Below are 19,369 nucleotides of genomic sequence, written 5' to 3' on the forward strand. Positions count from 1 at the left end.
TATGAGACATATTCATTTTGTATTGAATGCTATTCCATATCTAAATCCAGATTATATGAAATATTATTATTCTAATGTAAAGACAACCAATATACTTTAGTGTATAAGAACATAGTTCGTGTCTGGACAGTGTTGTGTGAGAGAAAAAAATCACAGGACAGTTTAATTACTTTCGGAGGCTGGCTCCATTTATCATCAATACAAAAATAAATTACAGATTATGTGGGTGAGGGCGAGGGTGATCCTTGCTCCGATGCGGGACAACAGGTCATCAAACTGGGCGCGGGACAGGCAGAAGCACCGCTGATAGCGGCCGTCATCCAGGCGCAGCTCCTGGAGCAACTTGCCAAACTGGGTTCGCCTCAGAAGGGTCTGGTGGATCCAAATACGGCGACGATGATCCCTACGCTGCTGTTCTGCTCTCCAGAGTAAATACAGAGCGGTGACTCTCTCGATAAATGATCGATCAACATCAGACATCTTGTAAAAAGATGGCCGCCAATGGGTTTCAAACTTTTGCCTCTGACGCACGTAAATTTCGCTTCAAACTTTTGTTTTTATGCGCGTCAATTTCGCTCTTGACGCGCGAATGGACACAAAGTGGTTAAGCGTATAACTAGACGCGGCAGGCGCGAATTTGATGCGCTATTCGCGTCCGGTGTGAACGCACAGTAAGGCATCTTTACATAGCCGAGTTAAGGCTGCTCTAAAGCGGCTTTGAGTCTGCTCTGAATTCTGTGTAAAGACGCAATGCCACATAAAAACAGACTTAAAATATGACGGGTCTGACCCACCTCAGCCCCTGAAACGTTTGGTTCAGTGTAAATGAAAAGCAAACTTGTTGCGCCCTAAACAACGTCACTAGGCCTAGCTCCATATTGTTTTAGCCAAATTAAAAAAAAAGTCTGCCAACAAGGGTCAATAAAGTAAAAGAGTCCTGTGCTCACATCGTGAAGCAAACCACCAAAATAACAGAATTGTTGACTCGTAGTGTGTAATCATTTGGCTTTCGCCGTTTGTAATCTTCCTTTGAAGAGACTGGAAGATCAACGCGCTGCTACATTTCTCTCAGATACGATAAATGCTTATTTGGCGTCACTGTGATAATGCATTGTTATATTATATTCCAAAAATCATCTCCTTGAGGATGATATATCACCCACACACAACAGTCTGGTGACATCTGGTGTCTTGCCTGAAATGTTAACGCTAGCATAATTGTTCATGCTTTCTGGCTCTTTAAAAAAAAAAACTTTTGACCTCTTTTAATGCTGCAGTGATCTACCCGGTGTAATAATTCATAATTTCTTTTTAGCATTTGCTCAATCTGAAACAATTTTATTAAGAAATATAACTATCAGTACCACATAATTATGACAAACCTCAAAGAGTGAGGTATAGCACTTCAGTTTTTCAGTTCAAATTCATTTTTTTATTTGTCTCAAGTTTTAATACATTTTTTATTTCATTATTTTTAAATTCATTTCCTAACATTTTGTTAAAACTGCTGGCCATGCAAGAACTGGGATGTTTTCAGCTTCCAGGAAATTTGTACAGATTCTTGCAACATGGGGCCGTGCATTATCATGCTGCAACATGAGGTGATGGTCGTGGATGAATGGCACAACAATGGGCCTCAGGATCTCGCCACAGTATCAAAATGCCATCAATAAAATGTACATGTGTTCGTTGTCCATAACATACGCCTGCCCATACCATAACTCCACCGCCACCATGGGCCACTCAATCCACAACGTTGACATCAGCAAACCGCTCACCCCCATGACGCCATACACACTGTCTGCCATCTGTCCTGTACAGTGAAAACCGGGATTCATCCAGTGAAGAGAACACCTCTCCAAAGTGCCAGATGCCAGCGAATGTGAGCATTTGCCCACTCAAGTCGGTTACGACGATGAACTGCAGTCAGCTCGAGACCCCGATGAGGACGATGAGCATGCAGATGAGCTTAATTCTTTGGTTATGCAAACCGGTTGTTGCAGCAGCTGTCCGGGTGGCTGGTCTCAGAAGATGCTGGATGTGGAGGTCCTGCACTGGTGTGGTTACACGTGGTCTGTGGTTATGAGGCCAGTTGGATATACTGCCAAATTCTCTGATACGCCTTTGGAGACGGCTTATGGTAGAGAAATGAACATTCAATTCACGGGCAACAGCTCTGGTGGACATCATGCCAATTGCACGCTCCCTCAAAACTTGCGACATCTGTGGCATTGTGCTGTGTGATAAAACTGCACATTTTAGAGTGGCCTTTTGTGGCCAGCCTAAGGCACACCTGCTCACTAACACAGATTTAAACATATTTGTTAACAATATTTGAGAGAAATAGGCCTTTTGTGTACATAGAAAAAGTCTTAGATCTTTGAGTTCAGCTCATAAAAAATGGGGCCAAAAACAAAAGTGTTGCATTTATAATTTTGTTCAGTGTATCCATCGTCACGTTAAATCGTGGTAAATCATGCTGGAAACATGGTAAATCATGCTGCCAACATGGAAAATAATGCTAGCAAAGTGGTAAAATTGTGTTAAATCATGCTAGCAACAAGCTAACAATGTGCTAATTAAGCTAACATGCTAGTAATGTTCTAATCATGTAAGCAACATATTAGTTTCAACATGTTAACATGCTAAATCATGCTAACAACATGATAAATCATGCTAGCAACATGCTATTTGAACACCAACTGTTTAACTGCCAGAAGCCCTTGATACTTATTTAAGCTTTAAGCTATCCATCCATCTGGCATTTAAAACTGAAAACTGAAAACCTTGAAACTTCAAGCTTTTAAAACTACAACTTTCGTGCTAATCTTTCTCAAGCCAACCTAGTTTTTATCTAGTAGCTGCAAGTTTGCACAGAGCAAAGTTTATGTCAAACCATCTCATTGGTAAACAGTCAATCACATTACAGTCACTGTAAATTAAACGGTACCTTGCTTGTGATTGTTCTCCAGCTGCTCAGCCAGATTATTCTGGTTCATCTTCCTCAGGATCTTCACAGTGATCTCCACAGCTGCTTCTGGTCTAAAACGTCCTACCATCTTATCCACTGTGTCTAAGATATCTGCTTTGTCCATTTCAGACTTTGTTATACACTCATGATCATTCTTTAAGTGCCACTTAAACTTCTTCAGTTCATCTTCTGCCAGTTCATTCAGTGATTTCTCAAGCAGATCTTCAACTTTACCAGACGCCATCATCCTTCACAGATTCACAGCTGCAGGATAATAAGAAAGTTTTAACCAAAACTGCCAGTGTAAAAATGCTCTAAGTCTTCTATCATGAGAGTTTGACTGAAAAGTCAGGGAAGAGCAGAAGCAGGAGACAAAGCAATGATGATAATAAAATAAGTTTATTGAATAATCTTAGTTGCGTATGTTTCAATGCTCTGACTTCATCTGGATGTTACACTTTGCCTGACCAGTACAATTCCAACAAGTGTTACTATATCGAGAGGAAAACAATGGAAAATTACTGATTTACAACACCGTCCTGTGATGCCAAAAATCTTGAAATGGAGACATTCTCTCATCTCTAACTCATGGAGACAAACATCCCTCAAACCACACAATCATGAGATTAAACAAGAATAGCAAGCATTGCAAGAGCCAGGAAATAAGTAAAATTAATAAACTTTATTTCCAGACCCAGAGGGATCCATAATTCAATACAAAAACACATACATATTAAAAAACACATACACAAAAACACACACATAGTAAAACACACAGTGTTCAATGTCTAACATACAGACATGTACCCCAATGGTTCCACAGTCTGGACGACAATCTTACAGAACTTCGTCTAGGGTTAGTTAACACAGCAATTAGGTCATTTTTTGACTCAGACACCCTACCCATAAATCTAAACATTAAGTTACGCAAGACTGCAGCACAGGTAGGTACCCCGGCACTAACAAACATATGGCTTGCACTGGAGTCTCTTGGAACTCTTAGCAGCAGCCTCATGCTGTCATTATAAGCTACTGTGAGCTTTCTAATGCTATCTTGCTTGTAACGGCACCACAGATAGGCAGTGTACAACGGTGTACAGTATGTTCTAAAAAGTGAAATCTTCACAGGGACAGAGCACATACTAAACTTACGACACAACATGTTCGCCTGCACATACAGCTTACGACGCTGCCTATAAATATCCTTGTCATCAGACAGGTCATTTGCAATAATATGTCCAAGATATGTAATATCTGTGCATACATCAAGTACAGTACCAGATAGATAAAAATCAGGGAAATGTGAATATTTATCTTCTCTACTTCTTATAGTCATAATTTTACTCTTTTTTGGATTATACTTAATATCAAAATCTACTCCATACTGTGTGCATAGTCTCAAAAGCTGTTGTATACCAGCACTACATGGGCTAAAAATGACCAAGTCATCAGCGTACATAAGATGATTAATTAGTGAGTCACCAACCCTACAACCTGTACCACAAACATTTAAAATCATAGACAAATCATTCATATACACATTAAAAAGAAAAGGAGACAAAATTCCACCCTGTCGAACCCCATTGGTCACTTTAAAAGGAGCTGTTGTAACACTCCCCCATTTAACTCTCATTGTCTGATGAGAATACCAATAGACCAAGATTCTAATCAAATAACCTGGAACCCCACTTTTAATCAATTTTAAAAACAATTTTTGATGATTAACACGGTCAAATGCTTTAGAGGCATCAATGAAGCACAAGAACATTGTGGAATTTTGTTTATTATATCTATCTAAAATTTCCTTTAGTGCAAAAATACATAAATCAGTACCATGCTTTCGTTTAAAACCAAATTGATTATCCGTAGACAGGACGTACCTCTCAAGTCTACACAAAATAACTGTCTCCAACACTTTTGACATAACACTGGCCAAAGCTATTGGCCTATAGTTATCTGAGCTATTCAGCTTCCCCACTTTATCCTTGATAACAGGTACCAGTTCAACAGACAGCATAGAATCAGGTAACTCTCCATGAACAAAAAACCCTGTGTAGCACATAGCCACCAAAGGACACAGTTTCTTACTGGCAAGTTTAAGATGTTCGGCTGTAATATGGTCCGGACCACATGCCTTATTATCTCTTAGCTTGTCACGTAATGGGTAAAACAGGAAGCGAGGATTCATGTGCGTAAAAGGAATTTATTAAGTAAACAAAACAAACTTACAAACAAAACAACTCCGTGGGGGAAAAACAGGGGAGAACTCAGGCAGGCATCAAGAAGAACACGAGGGAACATAGACAACGAACCAGCACAGGACTGCAAACACAGGGGGACTAAATAGGGAACAAACAAGGAAGGTAACGAGGCAGGCAGGTGAGGGACATTAAACAATAACGAGATAACAAGATGGGCGGGGTTTGACGATTGACAGGAGAGCACATGGCACAAGGAAATAACACGACAGCTATGTGCTCACAACAGACCAGACTAACACAACACATGACAAACCGGGAGTGTCACAGCTCTGTCACTAAACCAAGAGAAAACCCAGACAAGGGTGACAGAACTGTGACATAGCTTCAATATTGCTTCATGGATTTCAGAAGAAGTAATAACAACATCATCATTATACTCCACATTATCCACCACAGACAGATTACTTTTCACACAGTTTAGTAGTTCACAATAATGTTTCCGCCATAACTGTGAAATTTCATCAGGACCACTCACACCATCTATATTAGACGGAAGAGATATTTTGCAATTATTAATAGTTTTAATTTCTTTCCAGAAATCATTAACATTATTATTTTGCAGCTTCCATGCCAGTGAATCAGACCTCATAATGTTTTCATTTCTTTTAATATAGCGAAGTGCACATTTAAATCTGGCATTAGTGCTTCGTTTTGTTTCAAACAAGGGGCCATGCCTACTTTTGCCTGACTCAGCCCATTTTTTAAAAGCATTACGAGCCTCTACATGAAGCTCTTCTACGTGTTCCTTCCACCCTGGCTTAACAATGCACAAATTTTTCCTAGGTTTATATAGAGGCCTACTCGAAATACTGAGAGAATCCACAATAGCTTCATACAGGGAACATAAAGCCTTACAGTGTTGCACATTCTTACAATTCATATCCCGACACAATAAGGCATCATTTGGGACCTCAATATTGGCCAGCAAAGCATCTGAATGATCAACATACCTATTAAGATCTTGCTTAGAAATTTTTGACCAATTTATTTTCTCTACAATGCCATTGTCCACAGGCAACAACACCGGTATAGTGCCCGTGTTCAACACCATAAAAAAGGGTATATGGTCCGTAATAGCCAGATCATACTCAATCTTCATTATCTCAATGGAGTCATGGGCATCCACTGTACAAAGGCAGTGATCTAGCCAGGAAGTAGAGTGCCAGGCCTCACTGATATAAGTATAACTATCATTTGGCAATAGTACCTTGCTAGATAAAATTAATCCACTGTCTGTACAAAACTGCAATAAATGATTACCAAATGAAGATTTTGCATCAGAAATGTCAGCATTCATGTCACCTAAAACATATATACAGGTGGATGAATTATCCTGAATAAAAGACATGATAAATGCCAATCTACTGAGGTACTCATCCTCATTATATATGCACTCATATGGCGTATAAACATTCAAAATTATTATCTTCATGTCATTACAACACAGCTCAATACCAATGGCCCAATCAACTCCCAATCTTATAACATTGACCAACTGATCATATTTTTTATTTCACAACGTAGCAACCCCCCCAGGAATTCTCCCCCGGACAACTTTAGCACTTAAGTCTGTTGTTGATTCACCCGCTCCATGAAAGTTTCTATGCAGGGAATTTAATCCATCCAGTTCTTGTTTAGCAAGGAACGTCTCCTGGACACACAAAATGTCACATCTCTCCATCAATTTGTCCACAACGACACGGCGTGATTTATCAGTATCACTGTGGCCAACACGCAATCCACGCGCATTATAAGACGCGACACAAATGTTCATATAGATGAATTAATTACATAGCAGCAACTGCAGACTGACTCCCGTGTGGAGCTACAAGTGTACCAAGACAGTTCAGTTCACCACCCCGCTCATTGCCCAAGACTTTGGAGCCACGGGCCTCATAATAGCGGCGAACATAAGTCCCGTCGGGCCAGAGTTTTGGATTGTATATATCAGCAACATTGTTACATTCAGCAGTAATGTGAAATGAGCCATACCTGCTATGGGCCGTCTCAATCTTCCGACACGTCACTATTCCATTCTCCAGTTTCTCAGATAAATATCCACGTAGCGTGTCTGCATCCAGCGTGGGAGAAAATCTAGTGGCAAACACATTCACCAACTTTGTTTTCACCACTCCAATGTTGCTCTCAGTACCGGTTCCAATTATTCCCACATTCCTCTGCCCACGTTTAAGGTGACTTTGCTTGTTGTGGGATTTCCGTGGCACAGTTCCTTTAAGGGACCCCGACTTTTTGCGACCTTCTTTCACAACAACGCTCCACTGCGAGGACTGTATTTGTGATCGTGGCGATGTTACTGCTACATCCAGGAGCTCCTGCTGTTCAGCGGAACCCTCCAGTCCCTTCACCCCCCCACATGAGCTACTGGCGATCTCAGCATCCAGACCCAGGTGACAAGACTTCCCTGCGGGAGACGTTGTTAACTCCTCCTGTCGATCAGGGCCTGCACGCCCCGACATCCCTTCACGTGCGATGTCATCAGCCCCTATATCATAACCCGATGTGCAGTGCGTTTCCACCGCTGTCACTCGGCGATCCATGGTCGCAACAATTGTCCCCAAGTTTTCACCCACTTCTGCCTGTATTTGCAATGCCCTCCTCAGGCCAGAAACTTCTTGGTTCAGTTGCTCCATTCGGCTAAGCAACGCCGAGGCATCCATATGGCCAAATCCCACAGGTGGCAGTTCATCCAAATAATGTGAAACAAACCGCGGAATATTCTCACCACACTCATTTAAAACCTTCAAACAGGCCTTGATATTATTCACGTCCTTCTGTGGGCCTTTGTGTCCGATACAGCGTAGCGTGGTATCCGGGCATACATCAAACAAAAGCCGCTTGGACTCCTCTATCCACTCAGATGAAAAGTTATTAGTTGCTAGCAAAACAATCTCATCATGGCTTAACGTCTTCATTTTAACCACGATGAAATTTAACAGTTCATCTTCCACTATCACCTTCCCATTATCCGTTTTATAAATTGCAGGTTTTATACGGGGGCAAGCCGAGCCTCCACCAGCGGCTCTCATCAACACTGCCGCCATGTTGATTAAAATAAATAATATAAAAATATGATTCCATAGTGGACCCAATATTGATCCAAACCATGTGCCCCACTCGGAGGAGAAAATACATGATCCGTATTAAGTTTAGCTACCTGTTTATGCAGAACTCTAAATTGTGCACTGCTCTTCCAGTGTTGTCTGGGATATATGAACAACACTCAGTTGCATAACAGTATATCAAGAGTCATTTGATTTTGTAAAGCATCCTTCCTCATCACATGCACTTCCACTGAAATGTCAGCAATAGAAATAAGTGAGTTTTTGCTGTGGCCACAAACACCTCATGTAGTGCCTGTACCTTCAATCTATAAATTGATCATATTTTCAGTTTCAGGGATTAAATTCTTGGTCTCCCTTATGAAAAAGTTAATTTTATGAAGTATACTTAAGTATACTTGAAGTATGTTCAAGTATATTTTTAAGTATACTTTATGTAGTAAGTATACTAATATCAATGTGTACTTGTAGTAAACTTGTAAGTGTACTATTTCAATACTGCTTGGGACTAAATTGTCCCACTTTTAGAATATAAAAGTGTACGTTTAAGTGTAAAAGTAGTAAACTAAGTACACAACTAGGTTTCTCATTTGTAATGCATCTGTACTACAAGTGAACTTAAGTATACTAGTAGTTTACTATTTTAATACAAGTAGTTAATGTTTTAGTTTATGAAAGTACACACTGAAGTGTACTCTCAGTAAACTACTAGTTTAGTAGTTTATATTGCAAGTATACTTGTAAGTTTTCTTTAAGTGAACATAACAATATACTTATAGTTTACAATTTATATATTATTTTTGCACTTGCAGTATATTATGTTCAATGTAGGTAACACTTTATAATAACGTTCAGTTGTAAGTCATTTATAAGAGGTTAGTTAATGATGAACTAATCATTTACAGAACATTCATAAATGATCAGCAAGTGATATACTAACACTTTATGTATGTTTTGTAAATTCCGTTACAAGTCATTTACAATTGATTAGTAAATGATTAACTAATTATTTACAAAACATGACTATGCGTTCATAAATGACTAATAAGCAATGTTAATTATTGTATGTTTTGTAGATTCAGTTATAAGTCATTTACAATTGATTAGAAAATGACTAATCATTTACAAAACATGAATATGCATTTCATAAATGTTTAATAAATAATGTTTTTTTTTTGTATGTATGTATGTATGTATGTATGTATGTAGCAATTAGTGGGTGCAAAAAGTGTTGTAAATGCCTTGAATACATGTACAGATCATTTGTAACAGGTAAGTATCATTTGTAACAGGTAAGTGTAACATATTTACAAGTGATGAATAGTTTACACTTTAGATTAGGGGATGCAGACAGTGTTGTAAATGATTTATAACACTTTCTGCATCCCCTAATCTAAGGTGTAAACTATTCATCACTTGTAAATGTGTTACATATACATTTGTAGATAACATTCGTAGATCTTATGCCTTTTTGATTCTTGAAGTGGTAATCTACAAATGAAGTGTAAGACATTTACGTTAAGTGATGAATAGTTTACACTTTAGATTAGGGGATGCAGAAAGTGTTGTAAATGACGTTTACACATCTATAACAGGTGTTGAACACTAGTGTGCACTGCAGTGTAAGTGCTGACTGGTGTTTGCAGTATGTAATAAACAACCAGGATCCATGTGCCTCTTTATTTAGCGTACACCATTACAACTGCCTGCAAACCGGGACCAACAACGTCACAACAGGATACATACCATATATGGTATTTCACTGTAACAACTGGTGAAGGTATAGACAGCTGTCTTCTCTGAAACACATGGAGTCTAACCACTGTGTGCACCTGATGTGAGCAAAACATACAAAAAAAGTAACATCATTTATTAAACATTTATGAAACACAGTCATGTTTTGTAAATGATTAGTTAATCATTAACTAATCAATTGTAAATGACTTATAACTGAATCTACAAAACATACATAAAATAATGAACATATCACTAATTAATCATTTATGAATGCATAGTCATGTTTTGTGAATGATTAGTTAATCATTTACTAATCAATTGTAAATGACTTGTAACAGAATTTACAAAACATACATAAAATGTTAGTATATCACTTGCTAATCATTTATGAATGTTCTGTAAATGATTAGTTCATCATTAACCACTTATAAATTACTTACAACTGAACGTTATTATAAAGTGTTACCCATGCATACTTTTTTATCAACACTTGAAAAAACTCACTTGCGGCGGCCTCCTCCCCCTCTCTACCGCTGCTCATGTGCGTTTGTTTTGATCGGAGCAAGCCAACTGTATCGTGTGGAGCTATGTCTACCGAGGTGGGTAATCTGGTAATACATCATACATGCGTGTGTGTTTATGTCAAATTGCCGTAAAGCAATTTGTGTTTCGCGCTCATTCTCGTTATCGTTCTCGCTTCTCACGAGACTTCCAATTTCTATTTTGCCGGGACGGTAGTCCCCAAGTTGCAAGGTTGGTTTTCCGCCTGGGAACGCTGGGGGGAGCGGGGAAAGTCACCAATATCACCAGAACAGGTTGTTTAACCATCCAAATGATTTCTAGACAGTTTTATTAAGTTAAAAAAGTTACCAAGTTCTCCTTTAAAATCACTTACAAAAGAATAGATGAGTTTTGTTAGTGTGTCATTAGAACAACGAGTGTTTCGATTTCTCATTGTTTAAAGAGTTTTGTCACATCTGGTAAATTCACACATCTGGCTTAGACTTGCTCACTACATTCTTCCCTTCAAGGCACCAGGAAGAATTCACTTATTCCCTTCAGATTTCACATTAAGAGCAAACTGATAGCTAGAATCAGTACTGTTGCAGTCAAATGCCATGAACTATAATGTTAATGAGAATAATTTCTGTAGTGACATATTCTGCTCGTGAACAGCAGTTTGTTGTCTCAGGAATAAGAAAAAGAATGAATAGGTAAATAATATAGGCTATATTTGAGTCTTTTCCGAAACTTTCCCGTAATGGGATTCTTCTGGGCTTTTTTTTTTTTTTTTGCTTACTCAGGACATATTGAGGATACAAAATCAGATGAGTTTGCTTCTGTTGCAATTTGTTTCTTTTTTCATGACTCGACAATAAATGATAACTGTGACTATATCAACACACGTGCAATATCATTGACGAAAAAAGACGAGACTGAAATGTGTTTACATTTTTTTTTAACTTGACCAAAACCACTTGTTTGTGTCAAATAAAGGAGACGACAACACATTGACTATTTTTACGAGCGTTCAGGCATATGGTTGCCAGATTTTAATAATTAAACCCCCAGTCAGAGCCTTTCTGTTAAAAGAACACGTTTTCTACCCGGCCTTTTCAATAGTATCTGGCAACCATGCTCGCGCGCGCTCTCTATACTACTGAAGAAGCGCGAATGATCTGAAAACACAGATAAGTAAGCTGGAGTTCAGCGATCTTCATTTGAGATTTTCTACTTAAATTAAAGTGACATTCAGTCTGTGCTCTGCCACGAGCCGCTCGCGCTATCCGTGCGACTAAATCTGCGATCAAAATGCAGGCTGATAAGTGTTTTTAATGTTGATCATATTATACGAGCAAGAATGCATGTTTCCTGAATATCCACACGATTTCAAATATGACATTGATTTTATACAACAGTTCAACAAACAGAAGGGTAACATTAACTGATGTACTACATTTAAAACAGTATTGTCAGTAGGCGTATTGCTCTATTTTGCAACGAAAGCCATAGCAGAACTGCAGCACACAGCGATGATTCGCGAACGAATATGTGGCTTTGAATGAATTGTGAGATTTAATGACCTGTTCATAAATATAGCAACTTGCTTTGTTACTGAATGAATGAATGACTCCATGACTCACTCATAAAGACAGTGACTTACCGCCACCTACTGGCGATTTTAATTAAATTTTTAAAAGAATCACTCCGTTTTTACCATCATTGCATATTTATTGAACATTGTTTAATTTAAAGCATTATTTATTTTATAAAGGTACTTATAAAGGTAAAAAATGAACTTGAAAAAATTGATTAAAGGGGGCAAATATTGTCCCTTATACCAAATGATTGCGCTGGCTCAAACTCACTGATCAACTGCTGCGGTCGGGTCGCTGTGGCCACGTTGCTTGGCAACGCCTGTATACGGGAGATATTAAAGGGGGGGTGAAATGCTCATTTTCACTCAATCTCCTGTTAATCTTGAGTACCTATAGAGTAGTATTGCATCCTTCATATCTCCAAAACGTCTTTAGTTTTATTATATTTATAAAAGAAAGATAGGCTGTACCGAGTCTTTCCGGAAAAAAACGAGCGGCTGGGGGTGGGCCGTGTGGGCGGTGTGCTATAGCTGTGCTAACCGAGCTAACAACAACACAAGAGACATTTGAAGCAGTTTACTCACCGCATTCGACAGCGAACCTTTATCATTGTGACTGCTCAATCCTTAGGCATTAGACGCAAATCCGTCGATCTGGGCTTTGTTTATAAAACAATCATCGTCGAAATGCAGGGAACAAACAGTCTTGCACAACCTCTGTTGATGCTTCGAAAAAACAAACTCCATCCACTGTTCCCTTAACGCTGGGTTCTTTGGGAATCTGTGCAGGGTTGTCTTGCCCTGGCAACCAAAAACCCACTTCTTTGGTGACATTGACTTCCCTAAAAGCCGAGCATAGCGCTTTGAGGTAACGTACTGCTTTCGCTCTCTTCTCTCTCTAGTCTACGAGCCCGCGCCCGCGGAGAAGTGCCCTTAGGACCCATATAAGGAAATTCCGCTCTATCTCACGTAAGACAGAGCCATACTCGAAAAAAACTTTCCGAAACTTGTGACAAACCGGAAGGAGTATTTTTGGAACAAAAATACTCCTTCAAACGTACAACTTAACTTTTGAAACTTTGTCCATGTTTAGCATGGGAATCCAACTCTTTAACAGTGTAAAAAACTCAGTATGCATGAAACAGCAATTCACCCCCCCTTTAAATAGTGCGCTCAACTTAATAAATAAAAACCCTCACGATTTTTACTCTAAAACACATTAAAGTATTATTAATTGATTAAATATTTTTTTCTTTCGTAAGTGACCATGGTATAAGCGGGTTAATGCCCTTCGAGGTGTCCATTGTCAGGTATTAATGGACTTAATTAATTAATTAATTAAGTCCATTAATTAATTAATGGACTTAACTCCGCTGCGCGTTGGACGGTTCACGCCTCGCCGTCGTCCATTAATACCTGATAATGGACACCTCGTCGGGCATTAACCCTTACGTGACTAACACCAATAAGCATTTTCATCTGAAGATGAAGACTAAGACTAAATCAAAAATGGCTGCCAAAATTAACACTGGTAAGAACAGTGTCAATAGCGTGAGTCTCGCACTGAATGCCTGAGAGTTGGCAGCCCTGGCACTAGTCTAGACCTGTAATTAAGCTTTTCTCCCCGAATCACGGAAGCAAACACCAGTTATTTTGCCATGAGATCTCTTATTTATTATTATATGTCAAGACAGAAAAGAAAGACAATTTACTGGAGAGGTGGTCTTCATTTCCAGCACACAAAGGTTGGGCATTTATATGCGGTCCAAAGGAACTTACATTATCCTTACAAGGTAGAGAAACATGTTCATGTTTAAAATCGAATGTATATCTCATGCTGCACAATCCTAATTCCTTAAAGAGAATACTTTTGACAGGAATGTGAATGCAATGCAATGTGAAGTTCAAGATACTCAAGATAAATTTATTAAAAGCACAAAGTTTCGACCATCAGGTCTTCATCAGGTGCAGTCTGAGCCCAATCTGGGTGTTTGGGATGTGCATACCAGTTTTGTATTTTTAATGCAATGCATTGTAGCATAGTTTCCACTGATGCATGTCAAGTCACCTTTATTTAGATAGCGCTTTTTACAATACACTGATATCAACAGACACGACAGAACTGGTTACTATGATATGAAACAGAGTCTCAGCTTTCAAATTCTGTCAATTTTATTAAAAACAGTTTTGGCGCTCCATTTTTACACCAAGCTAAACTCAAAAGTTGCAAAATGTTAATAAAAATAAAAATAAAATAAAAAAAAACTCAAAAGTTGGCAGCCCTGCTAGTGCTAAGCTAAAAATGGTCAGCATTTCCCTTTGTATGCAATTGTGTGATTCATTAGCCAAAAAATAAATAAAAGGTTACTTTGACTGATAGCATTATTCTTATTTTAGATATCGCAATATTTTTATTATTAATTATTTTGGCCACGACAATCATATAGTTAAAAATCTTTGAAAAAAAATCTCCTAATCTAAATGAGAAATAAATGTTGTGAGATGAATGAGGCTATTTATGAAGAGAGGTACAGAGACAAATGAGGCTTCAGAAAGCTGTGTTGTTTAAATCTGCAAAGTTCTGTATAAACAATGTATCAATGCTGTACATTAAGTTAAGATTAATGTTTAGATCAATGTGAATCCATACAATGACACTTTTAAATCTAAATCTATATCAGTATTTTATAAAGTAGTATTTACTAACCATGAATAATGACGATTGTTCCTCCATGCACTAAACCTTGAACTGTCTTGAGCAGAAGTTATTTTTAAAGTCATAAATGACTGTGGAGTGGGGAGTTTTCTTCAGAACTTAAACCTGTTAAAACAACTCTTTCAGAAAACTAGTTGAACCAGTTTCAAAAGGAGTTGTGACATGTTGTGAGTGAGGCTTCTTTGGTGAAAAACACCCTTTAAAGGAGAACTCCGGTCAATTTTAACATTGAGCTCATTTTTTTGTACATTTGGAGTGCTGTCAATACAGAGAACAACGACAAAAATCGGTGTTGCCTACACCGAGTTATTCTATTTTTAAAATTTGCACCCTGTTGACTTCAATAGGGCAAGTACTAAACCTGCTTTTAGGCTCTTAACATCCTTGATGTGTCATTACAAGTGCACAGAAAATGTGAGTGATTCCTTCTGAGGGAACACGAGTGGATCTGACTGCAGTAGATGTGAAAGATATGTATAAAAATGATGTTATTTAAGCCAGCGCAAATACCTGTTTACATCCTGTTTTTCGGTTGAAGTCCAAAGTAGTCGATTGCCGAGTTCACGCGCGTGATCATACAATTTTTATACATATCTTTCACATCTACTGCAGTCAGATTCACCGTGTTCACTCTGAAGGAATCACACACATTTTCTGTGCACTTGTAATGACACATCAAGGATGTTAAGAGCCTAAAAGCAGGTTTAGTACTTGCCCTATTGAAGTCAACAGGGTGCAAATTTTAAAAATGACCGTCTGCAAAGTGCAAATGACTCTGCAGAATACAATGTAACTGAATCCAAATGCATTCCTTTGGTTTGCAACCTACAGAAGGTCAGCACAAGTATGATGCAGCAACAAGAGAGAGGTAGCATGACATCTTGCAGAAGCTCTGAACAGAACTCTTCAACGTAGATGCAGTGCATTTGAGACTTTATGGTTTGTTTGTCAATTTTATGTATACAGAATTTTTACTGTGGCTCTGGAAAGCTCATGTTCTTGGATGACAAGCACAAGCTTACAGTTTACTGAACATCAGCGGTCTTTGAATGCTGTGATTTGTCATTGACAACGAAAACATGGCTAGTGTGAAGAAAAAAGTGGATACGTTTTGTTTTATTTTGCCTGACTAACACAACGCAAAGCCAATGTGTTTGTTATGCATGAGGACATTGGCAGTCTGTACGCCTGATAACATCAAACATGCATCAATAATAACAGTGCAATGTTTCAATGCATTGCACAGCAATTATCCAGAACAGAGCCGCAAACAAGCACTGTATAATTCATAAATCAGTGTTGTGTGCCAAACTGTCTGGAAAAAATGAAAGGATGAGGAAACAGTTGAGCAGGTTTAGATGATGTATTGATAAAAGAACAAGTCGCAGAGGTACAGGTATGTCACAGGTAGACATCAATTACAGGCAGTAGAGGCATTAGTCTGGAAAACAAGAAATACCAAAAGGATAGTGAATAACAAGAATAGCTGGGCATATATACAATAATAAATATTCATTGGTACATAAAGGCAGCCAAAGCATACTAAATCCTCATCAGTAATATTTCACCATGGAATATACAATCCAATAAAGGCCAATAAGGTATCACATTGTACATTATAGACCATAAGCAATCATCTAACATGATAAACATCACTCTATATATGGATAACACAGGGAATGCAGGGACCAGAATCAGACAGACCAAACCAAAAACATTGGCCTCATTCATGAAACACAAGTGTTTTTGTGTAAATTGTTCATAAAACTGTTCTGACTTTTTTTTTAGATTCCTGAATATTGTTGTATTTTCAAAATGTTAGTTGGTACAAAATAAATTTACACCTGCTTCCTACCTTGTGCAAATAGTGCATAAAACATTCGAAAGTTCTGGGGCGTTTTATTTTGGCAAACTGTTGACCCTGCGTTTTGATAATATATATATATATATTTTTTTAGCTTAACCCATACACAAAAGAAATATATTTGAAATATATTTTCAAAATATATTTTAGTTAAATATATGTAAATATATTTTCATATATGTTTATATATATGTTCATATATGTTTTAACTTTTGCAAATTGTTTCATTTGAAATATATTTTGAAATTTAAAAAGTTAACATTTTCACAAACAAACAACACATTTTCAATTTATTTTTTAGATAGACCACTTCAGCCATGGATGTGGGCATGGGAGAGCAGTGCTCTATCACTTCCCGCACCCACATTTTTCCTACTGGTCGGGGATCTAACCGGCAACCCTTCGGTTACAAGCCCGAAGCCCTAACCAGTAGGCCACAGTTGCCCCTTTACTGACTTTATTGGCCTAAAATGACAATTTTATGTAGGAAATAACACACAGAATGCAGAGTTCTCTTACGAGAGGTCTCTCATACTGCGTAAGGTATCTTACGCTAGGGAAAATCCTTTTTCCGCGAGATATTGAAGCCAAAAATTATCCTTAATTTTGAAATAATGCAAAACGCGTTGCAGCAGCATGCAGACATAGGCGAGACAGCTTGCGCTCCTATTGGCTGGTCTGCGGCAACTGCTGCAGCCTATCGAGCGAGGCCTGGCGTGACGCCAGACCCAATGAGGGTGCTTCGCACGCTCGCTGACGGCGGCTGCCCTCACTGCGAGCTACTGCCCATGGCGACCCTGCGGACTCGCCTGGCCTCTTTCGCCGAGACTGCTCCCCCGCTCACCGCGGCATCGCGCCGTAAAAAGCGCCGTGCCCAGCGGGTCCCGGAACCCTCCCCCAGCCGCTAAAGCTCGCCGGTTCGCCCGCCTGCTTCGCCGGCTTCTTCAGCCTCTCTTCCCGACGGACAGCGGCCGCCGTTCGCCGCCGCTTCCGTTGACATCGCTGAGGAGGAAGCCCTGCTGAGAGAGGAGGATTTCTGTTCTATCCTGGCGTCAGGCAGTGAGGATTGGGCGAGCTCTGAGGACCTCGCACCCCCTGCCCGTACTTCGTCAGGCAAGAGAGCGTCCATTGAAATGGAACTCATGCGAATACTCGCACAGGCCGCGGCGAGCCTCGGCCTCGAGTGGTCTTCGCCCGAGCAACCCGCTCGCAACCGGCTGAATGGCTGTTTCCTGCCTGGGGATCGCGCTTCGCCTGCGTCCAGACCAGCGCCCTTTCTTCCTGAGTTACACGAAGAAGTCGCTAAGTCCTGGAACGCTCCCCATTCAGCTAGAGTGCGTCCTTCTGTTTCTCTGGCATTCTCTGCAGTTGACGATGCCAAAAACAGAGGATATCATTCGCTGCCGCCGGTCGAAGAGGCGATTGCGGCCCACTTATGCCCGCCCTCCGCTGGGCGGCGCGCTAACCTGGCCCTACCCTCTAAAGCTTGCCGCACAACGTCAAGCCTGCTCCGCCGCGCTTTCTCTGCCGCCGGGCAGGCTGCGTCTGCGCTGCACACCATGGCCACACTTCAGATCTCCGCAGCGCCGCCAGGCCCGAAGCTCGAGACCGCGCTCCCGCTCATCCGGCCGCTGCCCCACTATGCGCGGCCCGCGGCCCAGGATTGTGGTAAAGCCCGAGGCCCCGAAGCCGTCCTAGCACGCCTAGGAAAACGACGGTGTTCAAGTCCCGCTGCGGCCGGACTTCCACCAAAACTATTCGCTCGTCCAGTTCCAGGAAATGTGACTGTTCCAGTGTATTATGCAGTCAACAAGCCGGTTCTGTCACCCGCTTGCCTGCACACAAAAGCTGTTTTTACGGCTACCCAGATAAATCCCCAAGAGAGTGTATTTTCTGGTGTCCCGGCCACGGCCGATGGTGTTTTATGTGTAGAAAACATGCCCACTGTCCAGTGCCCATCACTACACACAAGGACAGCCTGTCGCACAGGTCTCGCGCACATAAAATCGACTCAGATCGATTGCGCTTCAAACGTTGTGAATGTGCCCACTACCCAGTGCCCACATATACCACGCTGTGCATGTCTCACGGTTTCTGTAAAAACGAAACCAACAGGCATTCGCTTTACTCAAGCGGAAAATGCTTTCAGTGTAATGAATGTGCCCGCTGTCCCGCGCCCACATCTACACACAGACATGACAGTTCCTATGGGACTCGCCCAGCCCTCCCCCTCTCGGTTGACCACCGTAAGGGAGTCGAGCGTGGGCAATCTGCCCGCTGTTATCAGCGCGCCCCCTCCCTCAAATGTCACGAGCGCGACGACTACGTTGCAATGCACCGAAGCATCTCTATCGCAGAGCGAATGGAGCGAGCTTCGTCTTCAACCCCTAGCTATTCATGCGGATGCATGGGCAAAGCTGCCCGGGGTTTCGAAGTGGGTGCTAGACATTATAGAAAGAGGCTATTCGCTGCAGTTTCGCCGATGCCCTCGCCGCTATATGGCACGCGTCGAGACCACGGTAAAAACAGAAGTAGCACATTTACTTCGAGTCGAAGTGACGAAACTGTTGAGCAAAGGGGCTATAGAGCCTCTCTCTCAAGTTCAGAGCGAAGGAGGGCTATACAGCAGATACTTCCTGGTA

At 40.4% G+C, this 19,369-nt stretch overlaps 1 protein-coding gene and 1 long non-coding RNA gene across 2 annotated transcripts in view; one reads left to right on the forward strand and one right to left on the reverse strand.

Annotated features, from left to right (window-relative positions):
• The window catches only part of LOC308689608 (NLR family CARD domain-containing protein 3-like), a 31,244-nt gene extending 16,368 nt beyond the window's left edge, over positions 1-14,876 (reverse strand). The window contains exons 1-2 of the mRNA XM_081363418.1: positions 14,855-14,876; positions 2,951-3,235 (exon numbers count right to left, since the gene is read on the reverse strand). Coding sequence (XP_081219544.1) covers positions 2,951-3,218 — 268 coding nt within the window. The 5' untranslated portion in view covers positions 3,219-3,235; positions 14,855-14,876. The remainder of the gene's footprint in view (positions 1-2,950; positions 3,236-14,854) is intronic.
• LOC308689647 overlaps positions 1-19,369 on the forward strand; it is a 1,235,845-nt gene that overhangs the window by 243,475 nt on the left and 973,001 nt on the right. The window lies entirely within an intron of this gene.

This window comes from Scardinius erythrophthalmus (genome assembly GCF_964197995.2).
Source record: "Scardinius erythrophthalmus genome assembly, chromosome: 4".
NCBI lineage: Eukaryota > Metazoa > Chordata > Actinopteri > Cypriniformes > Leuciscidae > Scardinius > Scardinius erythrophthalmus.